Source organism: Heptranchias perlo, chromosome 26 (genome assembly GCF_035084215.1).
Source record: "Heptranchias perlo isolate sHepPer1 chromosome 26, sHepPer1.hap1, whole genome shotgun sequence".
Taxonomy (NCBI): Eukaryota; Metazoa; Chordata; class Chondrichthyes; order Hexanchiformes; family Hexanchidae; genus Heptranchias; species Heptranchias perlo.
Genome location: NC_090350.1, coordinates 22,090,246 through 22,109,667, shown reverse-complemented (window position 1 = coordinate 22,109,667; position 19,422 = coordinate 22,090,246). Strand labels below are relative to the sequence as shown.

Here is a 19,422-nt window from a genome sequence, read left to right as displayed (position 1 = left end):
GCAAGTGGACAGTATTCCATCACACTCCTGACTAGTGCCTAGTAGGTGGGAGGGGGGCTTTAGGGAGTCAAGAGGTGAGCCACTCGCCATAGAATACCCAGCCTCTGACCTGCTTAAGTCGTCACTGCATTTATGTGACTGCTTCAGTTGAGTTTCTGGTCAATGGTGACCCCCAGGATGTTGGTGGTGGGGGATTCGGCTGGATATTAGTCCAAAACTTCCAGTTTCACCACTTTGCAGTACAGAGATAGGATCTCCAGGTTTTACCTCTGAAAATACATTAAGTACTTAAAGCAACTGAGTTATTTAAAAAGTTAATGATGCAACAATTCCCATTTAATTGGATTGATGTAAATTGCATGGAGTATCAAAGAAACTTATTTTTTCCTGAAAACATTTCACTTTAAAAAGGTGATTGAACTGTAAATTAGAACCATTTTGGCACAGTTGCCAAGGTCAGATAATTTGGCAACAGAGAAATGAGAAAATAACACCAAGACAGATTGCAAACTTCATTGACTGAATAGAACTGGATTTACATTTTACAACAATACAAAAAAACAAAATTTTCAGGTGACATGCTGGTTTTATTTCACTCAATCCACTTAGAAGCACAGTAGAGACTGAGAGCTATGTAGGGGCACTGAGCAGAAGACAGGTGCTTCATCAAAACGGAAAATGAACAGTCTAATCTACAAGTTGTTCTCATACACCTCACAGTGGTACTGGTAGAGGCTTTGGAGCAGGATGCCCTCCCACCCAATAGTTAGCACATGACGGTAATATTGGGCATTTGTAAACCTACAAATCGACACAAAAAAACAAAATTAGAGGTCCCACTGAAAAGTCATACTTGACAAATCTGTTCTGGTAGCAGGTTGGAAATTGCTATACCAGCCAGGGTTTACTTTTCAGATTGTTTCTTTCTTTCTTCCTTCCTTCCCCCCTCCCTTCCCTCCCCTGCCCCGCGTTTCATTTCTGATTGTGGCAAGGCCATCAGGGTAGCACAGGGCAGATGCTGAGTGGGAGAAAAAGAATTCAGAGCACATTAACCTAGGCTTGTCTTGCACATAGTTACAGAGCAGCCCTTTCTCCTGGGTAATGGCGTGTCGTAAAGAGGACCCAAAGAAAAAGATGACCGCTTATTATGGGGAAAGAAAAGAGATTAGGAGAAACATTTAATTTTTTTTTAAAACTGCAGGAAATCATCTCTAAATACTGCTGTCAGCTGTGTAACTTGGGGAAACAATGACATGCAATTCCCATTAATAAAGTGAACTCAAAACAGATTCATAGGGACCCCAGTAGAGGCATTGCTCAATGCAGAATGTTCTGTTCAAGAACAGGTCCTTAAAGCCAGTGTTAATGAAGTAAGCACTTTGCATAAAATCATATTGCAAATACCTAAACTATTCATGTGAACCTGCATTATAACAAGGTGATCAGGCCTGTATTGTAACTTGTTTACAAGCTACTTCTACATCTTTATACCAAATTACTTTTTATATATACATACATCTTTGATCAAGTCAATGGCGATATTAGCTACAGTATTTCAAGCAATCTATTTGAAACTAATGTAAAAGGGAATTCACTAAAGAGGTAGGAATCTGCCCACATTACTTATAAATTATGGAAGAACCAAAATTGGAAAGTTTTCTACACAGAAAAGTTGATTAGTATTGATTGCACACTAGTTATGAGTAATGCAAGCCAATGTAACCAGTGAACCTATAGGTGAGGCCAATGAAAAACTACAGCTAACGCAACACTAACTACCAAAACTGCAGTTTCAACCAGAGTGGTTGTCAAGCCACTCTCAATAAGCTCTCCAATAGCATAAATTACAATTTTTGGTTGTGTTCGTGTAGCAAAGAATGATTCAAGATATTGAGTAGATGAAAGAGGGAGGGGGGAATATTTATAGATTAAAGAGAACTGCGTGGATTTCTGTAACTTTCACCCAAGATTCCAGCAGTTTTTTCAAAAACTGGTTCTGCGAACTGCCCCCCGCTGCATAAACAAAAAGTTAAGATTAACAGGTCAAATTTACACAGCAAACTGTTTATCCAGTGCGTTAGGTCACAAAGTCCACTGGTTCTACAAATGAACATGTTATAAAATTGAAAAATATTTAACAAACACTGAGAAAGAAAGGGTCACCGTTTCTTGGTTAATTCAGGAAGAGCTTTTCAAAGCTGACAAATGGACTACATAAACTTCACTCCAACTCATGTTTACATGGGGTTTTTAAACTGGCCCATAAAGAATAATGAGAATTTATACCATGATTGCAATTGTTACATTTTCCAACTAAACTTATTTTTTGCACAATTCATAGACAAATAGTTGTTTTTCATTGACAAGGAAATCTAGGTAAGGCAGGATAAGCAGATACTTTGAATAAAAGGTACTCCTAAATTTTCCTTACCTTTTAAGCATTTTTATTAGTCTACCTTCCATATTACAGACTATATTCAAAAACTGAATTTATATTTTAATAATTGATGTAAGACTTGCTCACATGTAAACCATTGCTAATTTTTTTTTCAGTACAACTGTTGTCCTTCACTGTGGAAGATGTAAATGCAATCAGAGCAACGTGTTAAACTATTTGCCTGATCTCAATTTGTTCAGCTTAAGTAACTTAAGCTTCTTTTTAAACCAGTTTACATCACATAAAATCTCAAAAAGCTGAAGATCTGATTATTAGGGCAAACTCCAAATGTGGCTTATGCCCTTTTGCTGAAATTCTTGAATTAAATCCATTTTGTTCACAAAATGCCATGTGTGAAAATGTACTGTTTAAACAAGAACAAAAGGTAGTAGCAGCAGCAAACATCGGTCAGTACCTTATTAACAGCATTTTTCTCAGACTCGAAATATAGCAGTGTGTTGCTTTTTAACTAGAAGCACTTACAATTCCAGGCAGTGAGGACAAAAGCTGACCTACAGCGGACATTGTACTTCTGATTCAGTACAACTGAGTTTGAACTGAATCACATACCATAGAACAGCTCTCCAACGGTTAAAGTAGACTTACGTTTCAGTGTTGTAATTTCCTGTAGAAAGGTTTGGTACGACTTCATGGAGGTAACTGATTTAGTTCTGTTTGGAAACTTATTTGATAGTACAATACAGTAACCTACATATACCCCTCCCTATTAATGGCACAGGAACGAAAGCTTGACCACACTGTACTGCTGATGTCATACATGGCTCAGACTGAGGCTTTTCTACTTCCTTGTTTATTCATGAGAAGTGAACCAAATTAACATACCTCTTCAACTGAACTTTAAAACAGCCAGACAACATTGCATAACGGTTGAATCAGTTTATAGTTTTGCACACATTGTGATCTGCCTCAGTCCCTGCCCCCCCACCTCCAATTCCACCCACCTATCCCAAGTGCAATTTAGTAAGAGTATCACTGCAGATATATACACACGGACGGTATCTAAACATGTTCTCTGTAGCTGTTCCTATTGGAACTCATTCTGTCGTCACTGATTGCTTTTACAATTTTATGAGAAACAAATGTTCCTTTACACTTTACTGTATCAATGTCATCCAATTCTGTATAAAAAAAGGTGGGGGAAAAAAATTGATGGCACAATATACAAAAAGAATGAACATATAATATAGGGTTTAAAAATATAAAACTGCAGAAAATATGCCAAAATGTGACCCTGTGATTAAAATATTTCCATAAAATTTTAGTCTGCACCCGTTTATCAGGAATGCATGCATTAGAGAGCAACATTTATGTTGGATGGATGGACTACATTATATTTTGTAGTTTTACAGCTGGACCGTACCCCACCACCTATCCCAGGTGGAGAAGTTCCAGAAGAGGAACCTTTTCGACCACAAGGCTATCAGAGTGGTCGGCACAGAACGTTCTGGGGGTCCTGCAGGGGAATGAGAGGTTGGATCCGATCGAGCAGTTCCCCTACCAGACAGTCAAAGCCATTTGGCAGAACGTCTCGTCGCCGGAACTGACCAATAGGCACCAAGACATAGTTTGGATCCTGGTGAGAAGGGCCCACCCACTACGGTCTTTCCTACTCACAGGAAATCTCAGGGTCACTGCGAGCTGCCCGAGGCTGCGGCGGAGACGAGGCCATCGGCCACCTCCTGGTGAACTGCCATTTCGCACAGAAGGTGTGAAGAGAGATGCGTTGGTATCTGTCCTGGTTCATCCCCAACAGCTCGGTAACATAGGACGCTGAGCTCTTAGGGCTGTTCCCTGGGACGCACACAGAGACAGATATCAACTGCTGCTGGAAGACCATCAAATCGGTGAAGGAAGTCCTTTGGTCTGCCCAAAACCTACTGGTCTTCCAGCTGAAGGAGCTGTCCACGACCGAGTGCTGCCAACTGGCACACTCCAAGGTGCAGGAGTACCAACAAGCCAGGGATCAACCCTGGTTCAATGAAGAGCATGCCAGGAGCAGCACCAGGCATACCTAAAAATGAGGTGCCAATCTAGTGAAGCTACAACTCAGGACTACATGCATACTAAACAGCAGAAGCAACATGTTACAGACAGTGCTAAGTGATTCCATAACCAACGGATCAGATCAAAGCTCTGCAGTCCTGCCACATCCAGTCGTGAACGGCGGTGGACAATAAAATGACTAACGGAAGGAGGAGGCTCTGTAAACATCCCCATCCTCAATGATGGCGGAGTCCAGCACGTGAGTGCAAAAGACAAGGCTGAAGCGTTTGCAACCATCTTCAGCCAGAAGTGCCGAGTGGATGATCCATCTCGGCCTCCTCCCAATATCCCCACCATCACAGAAGCCAGTCTTCAGCCAATTCGATTCACTCCACGTGATATCAAGAAACAGCTGAGTGCATTGGATGCAGCAAAGGCAAGGGCCGCAACAGCATCGCGGCTGTAGTGCTGAAGATTTGTGCTCCAGAACTAGCCGCGCCTCTAGCCAAACTGTTCCAGTACAGCTACAACACTGGCATCTACCCGACAATGTGGAAAATTGCCCAGGTATGTCCTGTCCACAAAAAGCAGGACAAATCCAATCTGGCCAATTACCGTCCCATCAGTCTACTCTCAATCATCAGCAAAGTGATGGAAGGTGTCGTCGACAGTGCTATCAAGCGGCCCTTACTCACCAATAACCTGCTCACCGATGCTCAGTTTAGGTTCCGCCAGGACCCCTTGGTCCAAACATGGACAAAAGAGTTGAATTCCAGAGGTGAGGTGACAGTGACTGCCCTTGACATCAAGGCAGCATTTGACCAAGTGTGGCACCAAGGAGCCCTAGTAAAATTGAAGTCAATGGGAATCAGGGAAAACTCTCCAGTGGCTGGAGTCATATCTAGCACAAAGGAAGATGGTAGTGGTTGTTGGAGGTCAATCATCTCAGCCCCAGGACATTGCTGCAGGAGTTCCTCAGGGCAGCGTCCTAGGCCCAACCATCTTCAGCTGCTTCATCAATGACCTTCCCTCCATCATAAGGTCAGAAATGGGGACGTTCGCTGTTGATTGCACAATCAGTTGCATTCGCAACCCCTCAGATAATGAAGCAGTCTGTGCCCGCATGCAGCAAGACCTGGACAACATCCAGGCCTGGGCTCATGAGTGGTAAGTAACATTCGTGCCAGACAAGTGCCAGGCAATGACCATCTCCAACAAGAGAGTGTCTAACCACATTCCCTTGACATTCAATGGCATTACCATCGCCGAATCCCCCACCATCAACATCCTGGGGGCCACCATTGACCAGAAACTTAACTGGAACAGCCATATAAATACTGTGGCTACAAGAGCAGGTCAGAGGCTGGGGATTCTGCAGCGAGTGACTCACCTCCTGACTCCCCAAAGCCTTTCCACCATCTGCAAGGCACAAGTCAGGAGTGTGATGGAACACTCTCCACTTGCCTGGATGAGTGCAGCTCCAACAACACTCAAGAAGCTCTACACCATCCAGGACAAAGCAGCCCGTTTGATTGACACCCTGTCCACCACCCTAAACATTCACTGCCTTCACCACCGGCGCACTGTGGCTGCAGTGTGCACCATCCACAGGACGCACTGCAGCAACTCGCCAAGGCTTCTTCGACAGCACCTCCCAAACCCGCGACCTCTACCACCTAGAAGGACAAGGGCAGCAGGCACATGGGAACACCACCACAACATGTTCCCCTCCAAGACTTGGAAATATATCGCTGTTCCTTCGTCACTGGGTCAAAATCCTGGAACTCCCTTCCTAACAGCACTGTGGGAAAACCTTCACCAACACGGACTGCAGCGGTTCAAGAAGGCGGCTCACCACCAACTTCTCAAGGGCAATTGGGGATGGGCAATAAATGCTGGCCTTGCCAGCGATGTCCACATCCCATGAATGAATAAAAAGTGTTGTGGGGCACACTGAAACGAGGTGCAGCCTATGCAAAGGCTCGATGGGGAAAGGCCATTACATCTTGTTTGGTACAATATTTATTACAAAAACTGGGAGGAGCGTATTGCCAAGGTCAAGCAGAAACTGGGACTGTGGGATCGACAATCCCTCTCGATCGTGGGCAAGAACCTGGTCATCAGGTGCGAGGTGCTCTCAGTGTTGCTGTACGTGGCGCAGGTCTGGCCCATACCTCGCTCCTGCGCCGCGACAGTCAACCGAGCCGTTTTCCACTTTATCTGGAAATCAAAAATGGACCGTGTCCGCAGGGACATGATGTACAAATCTCCGGAGAAAGGGGGGAAAGGCATGCCCGATGTGGCCTTCATCCTGATGGCCACCTTTGTGTGCGGCTGCATCAAGCTGTGCGTAGACCCTCAGTACACAAACACAAAGTGTCACTACGTGCTGAGGTTCTATCTGTCCCCGTGTTGAGAAGGATCGGCCTGGCCACTCCGTCACGGAACACTCCGTCCAGTTGGACCATTCCACCCCACCTATGTATTGTGTATATTTGGAATGTGATATGACAACTGCATTATATGTATTGTTGCAAATTTTATGAATAAAGTATATTTTTTGAAAAAAATATGTACTGTATTTAGAATTGTAATAATGGGATCGTATTATGTACAATCCGTATTGTATTGTTTTGAATTGTATTGGTTGGAATTGTGTTTTTTTTCATTGAACTGTGTGTATCTTTAAATTTTAAGAAATAAAGTATACTTTGAAATTTTAAAAAATCCTAATGGCAGGGTTTAGTGAATCGATTAGGAATCAGTATTACTTTCCATCAAATATCGTATTAGGATTTCACATTTCCATTGCTGCTAAAATTACCCTGAATGTATACGGTGAGCTGTTCCTGATTGAACAAAACTGTAAGAAATGCATTAAAAACATGAAGTTGATTTGGTAGTCGGCAGCTAGGTAGGTTCCTGAGCACAACAGTCTATACTGTTGAAGAAAAAACATCATCAGCTTTTCACCATTTAATATGTGGTTAACTCAAATTTTTGTGTGTGTCTATTAGGTCAATGATTGGTGATTAAAAGAGACTAGACACAACCCATTCTTAAACTCATTATAACTACATAAGCTGGAAAACAGTAACACATAGCTGTCAAACCAAACCGTAGCATATTCTGACATTTTCCACAAAACCAAATTTTCAGTTTTATGATTTGGGAAAAGATCCAAAATACAGCCTATGATTCCTAAAAGTTGATGTCCTTGAAAACTGCTCCCATCTGGCATAAAAAATGAATTCTGAAAAATCTGTAGCATCATTTGCATTTGTCCTTTCTAGGAAACTGAACAGAAGTTGCCATTTAGATGGTTCCAAAGCATTGCGCTGCTTGGTTTATCCTTAATCTAGTTGATCTGAATAAAATATTTTGCTTGCTACTAAGTTGAAAGAAAGTATTTCCTATCTCTAATAGGATGGATGAAAGCTCAGAAAAGGAGAATTTAACCTAACTCATTTATCTCTTCCAGGTGGTCTCCATGTGTCTATTGCAGATGTTCCTGTAATATATTAATATATGCCCCATTAGCTCCTCTGGAAGAAAAAGTCTCATGTAAGCTTCTTACAACTCCAATAATTAGGGAGGCTCAGCCTCCCAAACTTTTTTGCCTTTCACTAGGTTGCTTGACTACAGTATGCCACACTTTGTTCCCTTCATCGAAATTGGCCCTACTGTGCATGGTCAGTAATGGAGACTGAGCAATGTCATTCTGTACTCTTAAAACCTTCCTGAATCATCCCCATCCTGAGCCTTAATGTTCCTTATTCTTCTCGATGCCTCTCTCTCCATTTCCTATCACTTCCCGTGAAGCTGGGGACAATTTCATTGCATCTTTTTTCTTTCCAGATTACTTCTGTCATTTTCTTCCTCCATCCAGTGTGGTCATTTATTGATCCTGTCCGATATAGTTGGGGGCATACAGTCCTAGTCAGCTGATGGAGCTCATAGTAAGAGTTAAAACAAAACAATCAAACAATTCACCCCTAAATTACAAACACATCCTAGACTCACTGCTCGCTCGCTCCCTCCTAGCCCCAGGAAGACTGGTCGACCCACTCAGAAAAAAGAAAACAAAATTGTGTCCATCTCTTCTTTGGTGTCTATTCTCCAATTCTTTCATTCGCTCTCTCTTTGTCTTCCACTCTTGCTGTTCCCTTCCTTTTGGTCTCCTTACCTAAGGAAGGATATACTTGCCCAGGAGGGGGTGTAACAAAGGTTTACTAGATTGATTCCTGGGATGAGAGGGTTGTCCATTGAGGAGAGATTGTGTATAATAGGCCTATATTCTGTGGAGTTTAGAAGATTGTGAAGTGATCTCATTGAAACATACAGAATTCTTAGAAGGCTTCACAGGGTAGATGCTGAAAGGCTGTTTCCCCTGGCTGGAGAGTCTACAACTACGCATAGTCTCAAGATAAGGGTGTCAACCATTTAGGACCGAGATGAGGAGGAATTTCTTCACTCAGAGGGCTGTGAATCTTTGGAATTCTCTACCCCAGAGGGCTGTGGATGCTCAGTCGTTGAGTATATTCAAGACTGAGATCAATAGATTTTTGGAGACCAAGGGAATCAAGGGATGTGGGGACAGGGCGGGAAAGTGGAGTTGAGGTAGAAGATCAGCCATGATCTTATCGAATGGTGGAGCAGGCTTGAGGGGCCGTATGGCCTACTCCGTTCCTATTTCTTATGTTCTATGCATGCCTCACACATTTCCCATGTCTCAGTTTCTGTCCGTATATTTTTTTTCTTTACTCCTCTCACACACTTTCACATCTTCTCCTGACACCTGGAGCTATTTTTATCTCATCCTGTTCCTTCGATAATTTAAAATTTCGGGGCAGAAATTGCTTCAAGTGGCGAACCAACAGTGCTCGCTGCTCCATAGATTTATACTGATGCACTAACTCACCGCAGGTCTTTACAGCGGGCACTTCCTCGAATAGAAAACGGAGAAGAGCCCAGCATCAGTTCAAGCGAAGCTAGGACCTGTGGGAGAAGCGAGAGGATCACACTCTCCCTTCGGCCAATCAGATTGCAGCATTTTTTGACCTGCTGCAAAACTATCTCTGCAGACTTCCAACGTGAAAACCAGGAAATGAAAGGTACATCATTAAAATCATTGTTTAAACAGTTATAGACAGCGAAAAAACAGAGGGTAAGAAATAATTGAATAAGAGACAGGAGGGAAAAGTTAAAAAAATTTTTTTTTAAATGTTTCTATCGACCAAAAATTATTAAAATAAGGAGTAATGAGACTCCACGTTTTTAAAAGTTAATTTTTAGTTGTTTGGCAGTCTTTAAGATTTATCGCGCTATTAAAACTTAGTTTAGACCTGGTCTTTTTAAACGTACCTGTTTTATGGCGATATTAGTTACTTTCTAGCTGGGCAGATGAGCAAGTTGGAGCTTTTTCGATGATTTCACTAATTGCAGCCAGCGATATATCTTTAATTCGAAGCTGTCCTATCACCGGCGCATTAGGAGCAAGTTTGGATTTCCGCGTTTTGCTGCGCATGTGCAAACATTTCACTGCGCATTTGCTCCTCCATTTCGCCACTAACAACGGTGAGCGCTTTGGAGTTCACCGTTATTTTGCAAGTAAATTCTGCCCCTCTGTGTTTTCCTTGCTGTTGCCTTTTGTCGAGCCACCTAGATAAAATTGGGCCCATGCAGCTGATGGAGTATAACATTCATCTTATGCTCTTTGGGTCTCAGTTTCTTTCTATATGTGGCTCTGTTCACATCTCGCACTCCTAGGCAGGCATGAAAACAATTTCCAAATAAAGCTCAAAGAAAATAATCGCATGATTTATGTATTTTCATACTATGGCTCCCTCACAATATCAAAATAAATATCTTTTGTGTGCCGCTGGCGACTATGAAATATTTTTTTAACACTCGAAAGAATTAACGTTGAAGTGATAAAAATACCTGGAAAACTGCAGGAAAGTCTTTCTCACAGTGTGCTGCTGAAACTGCTTAAATACAGCTTACAAAGTGGGAATATTTTTTCACACTAATGGTCCCTCATGATATTGTGAAAAATATATTCTGTCTGCTAGTGAAGATTATGGCAGTTTTTAATCTATGAAAGGAATTAAAGTCAAAGTAAAAATGCCTCCTGATGTAGTTAAGAAAGTAATCAAAATATATTTCTTCTATTTTTGTAAAAAAAACTGAAGCCTGTGTGATGATAATTCTAAAATATTTTAATCCATGTAATGAATAAAGATAAGAGTAGATGAGGCAGAACTTGTTCCCGAAATAACGGGGCAGCTCAACAGCTCTCCATTTTTAATGGCGAATCGAAGGAGCAAGTTCCCGCGTTTGCACATGCGCACTAAAACGCAGAAATCGTGAACTTGCTCCTTTTGGTTCGCCAGCAATTTGACAGCTGCGAATTAAAGGGCCATCGCACGCTACAATCATTGAAATCATGGAAAAATTGCAAACTTGCTCATCCGCCCAGCTGGAAAGTAACTAATTACACCACCAAAAGGTACGTTTAAAAATACCAGGTCTAAACTAAGTTTTAAAAATACGTTTAGTCTTAACGACTGCGAAACAACTAAAAATTAAATTTTAAAAATGTGAAGTCTCATATTACTCCTTATTTTATTAGCTTTTGATTTTAAAACATTTTTAAACTTTTCCTTTCTGTCTCTTTAATTTAGTTCAATTGTTTCTTTGGCTTTTTACTTAAAAAAATTAACATTCTTTTTTTATTTACAATGACTTCCAGAATACTAACTTTAAATGAATGAAGTCTGCTTGTGGGAGTGACTTCTCTTCCTAACAGATTTTGTGGGCATGTCTTCTATTTTCAGACTGATGCATCAACTTACGCTGCTCAGAGGCTGAGTTGATAGCGCACAATTTTTTAAAAGTTCAAAATGAAGCAAGTCGACACCACAGAGCCCACAGTGAATACATTCGCTAATTTAGTTCGCAGGAGCTGCAGCGAGTGTTGCCACGCCACTCTGTGCAAGTCCTGGCCCAGTTGATGTTTTTAATTCTTCTCTGTCTACTGCTGAAAGAATGAATTATAAAATTGGAATGCTTGATGATACAAAAATCCAAGTAAAACCAATTGTTGCCAAATTAAAGAATAAAATACGACAAAAAAAAGTGATTCCAGATATTAAAAGTGCACTGTACTTTAAAACCAGTTCCTGAGTCATGACCAGGAGTACAGGGATAGGGTCTTTGTGACGGAGCAGCTTTCCCGGCATGGGGCCATGGATTTTTTGTTTAACACGCATATTGCACTTATACTGTTATTGCTGATGTGCAGTCGGTTGCAGTACAAGCATACTATGCACTTTAAACAACTACTGTTGAGAGAGAGAGAGAGAGAGATGGAGTCAGTAACAAGGGAGTAGAATTTGTAGCATGGCACAAAAATAATGACTTCAGTATCCCGAATTCCAGCTGGAGGAAGTTGAGATGAGTTTGCTGATTTGGTATAGGGTACCATCTGGATCCTAATTTTTGGAATATATTAAGTGAAGATAGCTTTCCTGCTGCTTTTTATTAATATACATATGACATTCAAATTATATATTTTTTTTAAATATAAAACACACTCAATCCTATGAAGGTAAATTTTGATTTGCCTGTCAATTTGACTAAAAAGCACATTTCAAGGGAGAGCAGACAGGGGAAATCATTGTTATGAGTTCTAGTCTTTCTTAATTTACTTTCTGTGCACTAGAATTTTTGTTTAAAAAACTGTCCTATCTTTTGGTTTCTAATTTTTTTTAAAAAAAGGAACAATTGAGAAAAATGGGCCTCAAAGCTGTTAACTTTTCCTTTGAAGGTAGGATCAGGATTTGGAAGAGCAAATGGTCTTTTTTCCTTTTGAAAGAGGTGGCCTTAACTATAATGCATTTTACCACCATGCTTACTTGATTACTAAGCAATTGAAACGAGTTGGCCACCAACTCGAGTTCCTACACCAGTCAGATTAGAACTACCTTCATGAGAAATTGTTATCACTGGCCTTTCCTCTTTTGAGGAAAGCTGGAAATGTGGTGTATTTGATAGCTATTAGCTGCATTAGTTCACTATCATATACACATTAATACTCTGGACTCATGAGTGAGGAGTTCCTCTAACATAAGGATAAATAAACTAGTGCAAGCTATTTCAATCCATATGCTCTTAAAGAAAGGCATCCTTTGAAACAATCTGCTAACAAAGTATCAATGTACTCTGCATCAGAGTGGAAGCATGCAGATTTCCCTACGCACCTAAAACAAGTGACAAAAAAGAGCAAGAAATTGCTAGATTGAAAATTTCCTGTGGGCTTTGCATCATTAATCTTGGTGGAAAACAAAGGAAAAATGGCCAATACTGAAATATAATGGGATACATGATGTCAGTTAATGCCCTTCCCAAGCAAGTTTGTCTGTTTCAGTAAAGAACTTTAAAAATACACAAAATTAGACAGGGAAATATAAAATATTTGAGGTAGGCTGTCTGTTATTTCTAATCTGCCTAGCTACTGGAAAACATGGGCTTGGATTTAATTCTAATCCTACATGTTCCCTAAACAAACCCACTCAGATGCACTCAAATATTAGTTGCTTTATTTTATCAGAATGCAGTGATCCATGGGGACACCCAATAATCATGTCATAGCTACAGTTACCATTATATAGTATCCATGACAATACAAAGTTTTGCTACATTTGTTGATTGTCCAGAATTTTCCATTGCATGAATTAATAATTGTGAAGAGGTGAATTTTAAATTAATTATTAGATATGAATTTCTAGCTGAATGCACAGTAAACTGTGTTATTAACATAATTTTTCTACTTCCTTTTAGTAAACAAAATCTGCTCAGATTGAAAAATAACCAACTTTTATTTAGCACCTATCCTTACTGCCAATTCTGTCCCATCTATACTGCAGGAAGATTTTGGCAAAAGATTACATAACTATGGATGAGGAAGGCTGTTTGGCTCGTCTTAGTTCATCCATCCAGAGAGATCCTAACACCCCCCCACCTCCTCCAATTGTAGCTTAAATGATTCTATGGTTAATATTTCACGTGCGCCTTTGCAACTTTGCCAGTGTTGGGAAGGTGAGAACACATTGCTAGCATGAATCGGCTTATATTTGCTATTGCCAGCAGCAGGTAAAATCTCTCCCAAGACACTTCCATCCCTTGCTATTATTTGGGACAGAGTATGTTACAAACTAAACTGGAAAAAAGTTTATTGGCATTACCTAAACCTCAATATTACATCCCAACGTATGTTACTAGCATGAAACACATTCTAGCATGTATTATTTGACATGTATCCGGTAGCATGGGTATGGTACCATAGTGGTTATGTTACTGGACTAGTAATCCGGAGGCCTAGACTACTAATCCAGAGTCATAAGTTCAAATCCCACAGCTGGGGAACTTAAATTCAATTAATTAAATAAATAAATAAAACTAGTGTCAGTAATGGTGGCCATGAAACTACCGGATTGTCATAAAAACCCAACTGGTTCACTAATGCCCTTTAGGGAAGGAAACCTGTCGTCCTTACCCGGTCTGGCCTATGTGTGACGCCAGGAGTAGCACCAGGCATACTGAGAAATGAGATGCCAAACTGGTGAAGCTACAACACAGGACTACGTGCATGCTAAACAGCAGAAACAACATGCTATAGACAGAGCTAAGCAATTCCACAACCAACGGATCAGATCAAAGCTCTGCAGTCCTGCCACTTCCAGTCGTGAATGGTGATAGACAATTAAACAGCTAACTGGAGGAGGAGGCTCCGTGAACATCCCCCTCCTCAATGATGGCAGAGTCCAGCACGTGAGTGCAAAAGAGAAGGATGAAGTGCCAAGTGGATGATCCATCTCGGCTCCTCCCAATATCCCCATCAAAGAAGCCAGTCTTCAGCCAATTCAATTCACTTAATGTGATATCAAGAAACAGCTGAGTGCATTGGATACAGCAAAGGCAATGGGCCCTGGCAACATCCTGGCTGCAGTGCTGAAGATTTGTGCTCCAGAACTAGCCGCGCCTCTAGCCAAATTGTTCCAGTACAGCTACAACACTGGCATCTACCGACAATGTGGAAAATTGCCCGGGTATGTCCTGTCCACAAAAAGCAGGACAAATCCAATCCGGCCAATTACCGCCCCATCAGTCTACTCTCAATCATCAGCAAAGTGATAGGAAGGTGTCGTCAACAGTGCTATCAAGCGGTACTTACTCACCGATGCTCAGTTTGGGTTCCGCCAGGACCGCTCGGCTCCAGACCTCATTACAGCCTTGGTCCAACATTGGACAAAAGAGCTGAATTCCAGAGGTGAGGTGAGATTGACTGCCCTTGACATCAAGGCAGCATTTGACCGAGTGTGGCACCAAGGAGCCCTAGTAAAATTGAAGTCAATGGGAATCAGGGGGAAAACTCTCCAGTGGCTGGAGTCATACCTAGCACAAAGATGGTAGTGGTTGTTGGAGGCCAATCATCTCAGCCCCAAGACATTGCTGCAGGAGTTCCTCAGGCAGTGTCCTAGGCCCAACCATCTTCAGCTGCTTCATCAATGACCTTCCCTCCATCATAAGGTCAGAAATGGGGATGTTCGCTGATGATTGCATAGTGTTCAGTTCCATTCGCAACCCCTCAGATAATGAAGCAGTCCGTACCCGCTTGCAGCAAGACTTGGACAACACCCAGGCTAGGGCTGATAAGTGGCAAGTAACATTCACGCCAGACACGTGCCAGGCAATGACCATCTCCAACAAGAGAGTGTCGAACCACCTCCCCATGACATTCAACGGCATTATCATCGCCAAATCCCCCCCATCAACATCCTGGGGGTCACCATTGACTAGAAACTTAATTGAACCAGCCACATAAATACTGTGGCTGCAAGAGCAGGTCAGAGACTGGGTATTCTGCAGTGAGTGACTCACCTCTTGACTCTCCAAAGCCTTTCCATCTACAAGGCACAAGTCAGGAGTGTGATGGAATATTCGCCACTTGCCTCGATGAGTGCAGCTCCAACAATCAAGAAGCTCGACACCATCCAGGACAAAGCACCCAATCCACCACCCTAAACATTCATTCCCTTCACCACCGGCGCACCGTGGCTGCAATGTGTACAGTCTACAGGATGCACTGCAGCAACTCGCCAAGGCTTCTTCGACAGCACTTCCACCATCTAGAGGTGCAGCAGCACATGGGAACACCACCACCTGCATGTTCCCCTCCAAATCACACACCATCCCAACTTGGAAATATATTGCTGTTCTTTCATCGTCGCTGGGTCAAAATCCTGGAACTCCCTACTCAACAGCACCATGGGAGAACCTTCACCACATGGACTGCAGCGGTTCAAGAAGGCTTCTCAAGGGCAATTAGGGATGGGTAATAAATGCTGGCCCTGCCGGCGACGCCCACATCCCATGAATAAATGAAAAAAAATTCTCATGAATTTACTGGCTAGCTGTAGGAAAGTCAGAGTTAGCCAATTTTATGCAGTAAAGTCATGCATGTAGGTACCCTCACCTACAATGATATATCTTTATGTTATAATTTTAAATAAAGTGTAATCAGTTTTATGATTACATCATGTACAACATGTAAATCATCACAGACAAATAAGTACCAGTTTATACTGCGAAGTACCATTCTGTTCTTATAGCCCCAAGAGTATTTCATGTGGTGTGATGATTGATTAAACCTGTGAATTGTGCAAGCATTATTGATCAGTCATTAGCAACTGTTCAACCGGCTGGAACTGGTTAGATTATTTTAATAGAAATCTCACTGCAGGTCAGAGGTCGTTACCAAAACAACTACTAGAAGTTAACATCTCCACATACAAATTCCAAGAATATCAGTTTTAAATGACAAAAACAGGTGCAAAAAGATTTCTTCAGACGTTTAGACAGCTTCTAACTAACCTCCCTCATAAACGTCACTGCACTAAACAATCTTAAAATAGAAAACTCCCCCTCACCAAATGGGCATTCCACATCGGAGTAATTTTATGCTTTTTAAATGTAAAAACTGAATCACTGCAAGTCACGTAGATGAAGACACCTTTTTTGGTCTTAGTGTCTGTTCGACTGGTGGGAATAAAACCAGTGACAAATGTAAAATCTGCAATAGATGTCATAGGAGGGTTATTTAAATTGAAGTAAATTACCTAAAAGTGTGACTAAACTTGGAGGAATTCAACCAGATGCAGCAATACACCATGTCCATCAATTTTATGTGTTCTAAGTAAACTCTGTTTTCATGGTAAATATCAAAAGTAAACACAGTTTCCGTAACATTTTATTTTAATTCAGTGTACTGCTTTCCTGGATGGGCAATTTCGCTCTTGCCCCACTGGAAGGGCCTTGCAAAATAGCCAGTAACTGACTGTAAAATAACTGGAGAATCTGTTTAGCGCTTTTGAAAGCCGCTGTGTCTGCAGTCCTTAAAACAGCAGACATTGGAATGAGGTCCTCAAATATCCACGACAGGTGCAGCTTTCATTCAGCCTGTGAAATCTCCTTTTAACTACTGTGAATAGGCAGGTGAAAGACAACTGAACCATAGGAGCTTTAAATATTTCAGCATTATAGAAGCCAAACAGTGACCACTACACGTCAGTTTGAGTAACGGGCACGAGAGTAAAAACTCCAGATTCCTCAAACGTGAATTTTCCCCAGATACAAGAAAAGTGGATGCACATTTTTCTAAATTGCACAAATTCTCCATGCCAATCTTTTAAACAGTATTATTTTATGACTGCACAATAAAATAGAAAAAGTTTGTTAAATTAAATTTTAAGTGATCACTTAGAACAGTTACTATTTAATAACTGCTGTGATCTGTGTGCTCATAAAAGATAAATCACAAATGGGAAAAAACTGTTTCAGAAAATCTAACATGCTACTAAAAGTTAAACATTTCTGATGTGTTGACCTTTATATAGTAACTTCCTTTCTGTGTTTAATAACAATTTAGAAAAAAATATGGAGTCATGCAGCTGTAACCATCAGGATAACAGATGAATTAACCTCTTGACACCATATATTGTGTTAACTGGAAAGTTCTTACTGGGGTACATGCTCTGAATGTTTCTTTTGAATTCTGTTTCACTGTATTTTAAAATATTTCTGGTGCTAGGCTTAAAATCACATTTTTCAGGGTTTGCATCCAGATTTGCAGTTTTACACAATTATGCAAAAGAAAGCAATTGTAATATTCTAAATAATTTTACTTCCTCAAGTTAATTTCAGATTTCTGGTGAGTCCTCCGCATCCTCTTCACACAAGGCGTAGGCTGCTCAAAGAGTTACTCTGTCCAGCTATCCAAAAAGTAAAGACTAGTCTCCTCAGCTTTCCTGCTTTGAATGAGTATAAAGACTTTCATTTACAAACACGATATCCCTCAGTGCTGCTAAACCTTGAAATTAATGTAGGAGATAACTGGCAATGCATTCAAAATGTACTGTCACTATTTGAGGGATTGTGTGGGGGGGGGGGGGGCGTGGCGCTAGAATCCAGTGTTCTACACTGTACAGGCAATTTTCCCATGGAAGACCATAAACTGAACAAAAAAAAATTGTGCTTGCACAGAATTTCCAATTGTAATGCATTAGTGAAAAGTAATCCCCCTTGCCCCTTAAAAAATACATCTTACTGGGCTAAAGCTTTAAAGGGTGTCCCATGACTGTGCCAGAAATCAGTCGCTCCACAACATCCTGGGTGGTGTCGAGTATGTTGAGCTGGCTCCAGAAAATGATAGACATCTCAATTTAAATTTACCCTGTCATCACTTCACTAACCTTAGTAAACTTACTCCAATTAAATACTTAACTATCCGCTTTGACAAAAGCTGAAAACTCAGGAGGGACGACAACAGCTTTCTCATACTAAGCTCATAATGAAGAGGAACAAGCTCATAGCGAGACAGAGTGTTTTGGCTATTTTAATGTCAAAAGAAACTGACAGAGGCAAGATATTGAATCTTGCCAACAGTTCTTAAAGTGGGGCGCCAAATAAAGTAGTGCTCACTTTAGCATGCCAGGGTGTCAAAAGTCAATAATTTTCAGGATGCTTTTAATATTCCTTCAGGGTGCCTTCAATGTTCAGGATTCTTTATTCAATGAGGGGGAAGAGAGAGGAGAAAAAAGAAACACTGCAGTGGGAGAAGTTGGCACCAAAACTTGTGATTGCTGTATTCATACAGAGCCTGTGAAAATAATACATTAACAGTTACAAAGCCATGTCATAAGTCAGAAAGAAACGGATCACGATTCCACATGGCCATCAAATGAGAAGCATTTTCCACTGACGGGAGAATTAATTATCAATTATTTAGCAAGTATGTATCCCAAAATTACTGACAGTGATGCTAATACAAAATTTAACCCTCAAATTTGAAACTAGAAATTCAGTTTGGTGCATTAAAACACTCCACAATGAAGTGACAGGGGACATGTTCTCCACTGCAATTCTCCCACATGGCGCATTGTTGAACTCATCTATCAAGAAATAAGGCGATTTCCAAGAGGAACTGTTTTAAAAAAAATTGAGGAAGGAGTCAACTCCTAGAGGCCAAGTCAAAAGATATACTGATAGGTGTTTGGGAACAGGTCACTGTCCTGTCCTCTTGTTGGGGGATGGTATGTTTGTCATATTCTCTTGGCTTGATTTTGCAATCATTTAGTTCTCAAAACTGATGAGCAGACCTGAATGCACTGCCCTTCACAGCAATCAGAACATGGGATTGGGATGCAAATCTAAGCGGTGGGAGAAAGGAAGAGATTGCTAAAAAAAACAAGTAGTTGTTTGGGAGTCGTGGATACTCACTGCTCTACAGCACTGCAATATGAGCACTACTTGTCACCTGAATCCATAATCCATTAAACAAGGTGTGTGCTGAGGAGTGGAGGTGCTAGACCACAGCGACCACCACCACTGTCAACGTTGTCGAAAGTAGGACCTCATTG

General features: G+C 41.2%; 1 protein-coding gene across 15 annotated transcripts in view; it reads right to left on the bottom strand.

Annotated features, from left to right (window-relative positions):
* Positions 1-19,422, bottom strand: part of macf1a (microtubule actin crosslinking factor 1a) — a 523,722-nt gene that overhangs the window by 416,226 nt on the left and 88,074 nt on the right. The window contains exon 1 of one of the 15 annotated variants that reach the window (XM_068006500.1): positions 3,044-3,151. The exons of the other annotated variants lie outside the window; for them this stretch is intronic. Coding sequence (XP_067862601.1) covers positions 3,044-3,089 — 46 coding nt within the window. The 5' untranslated portion in view covers positions 3,090-3,151. Of the gene's footprint in view, positions 1-3,043; positions 3,152-19,422 lie in introns of those variants that run through there. 15 annotated transcript variants of the gene reach the window in all.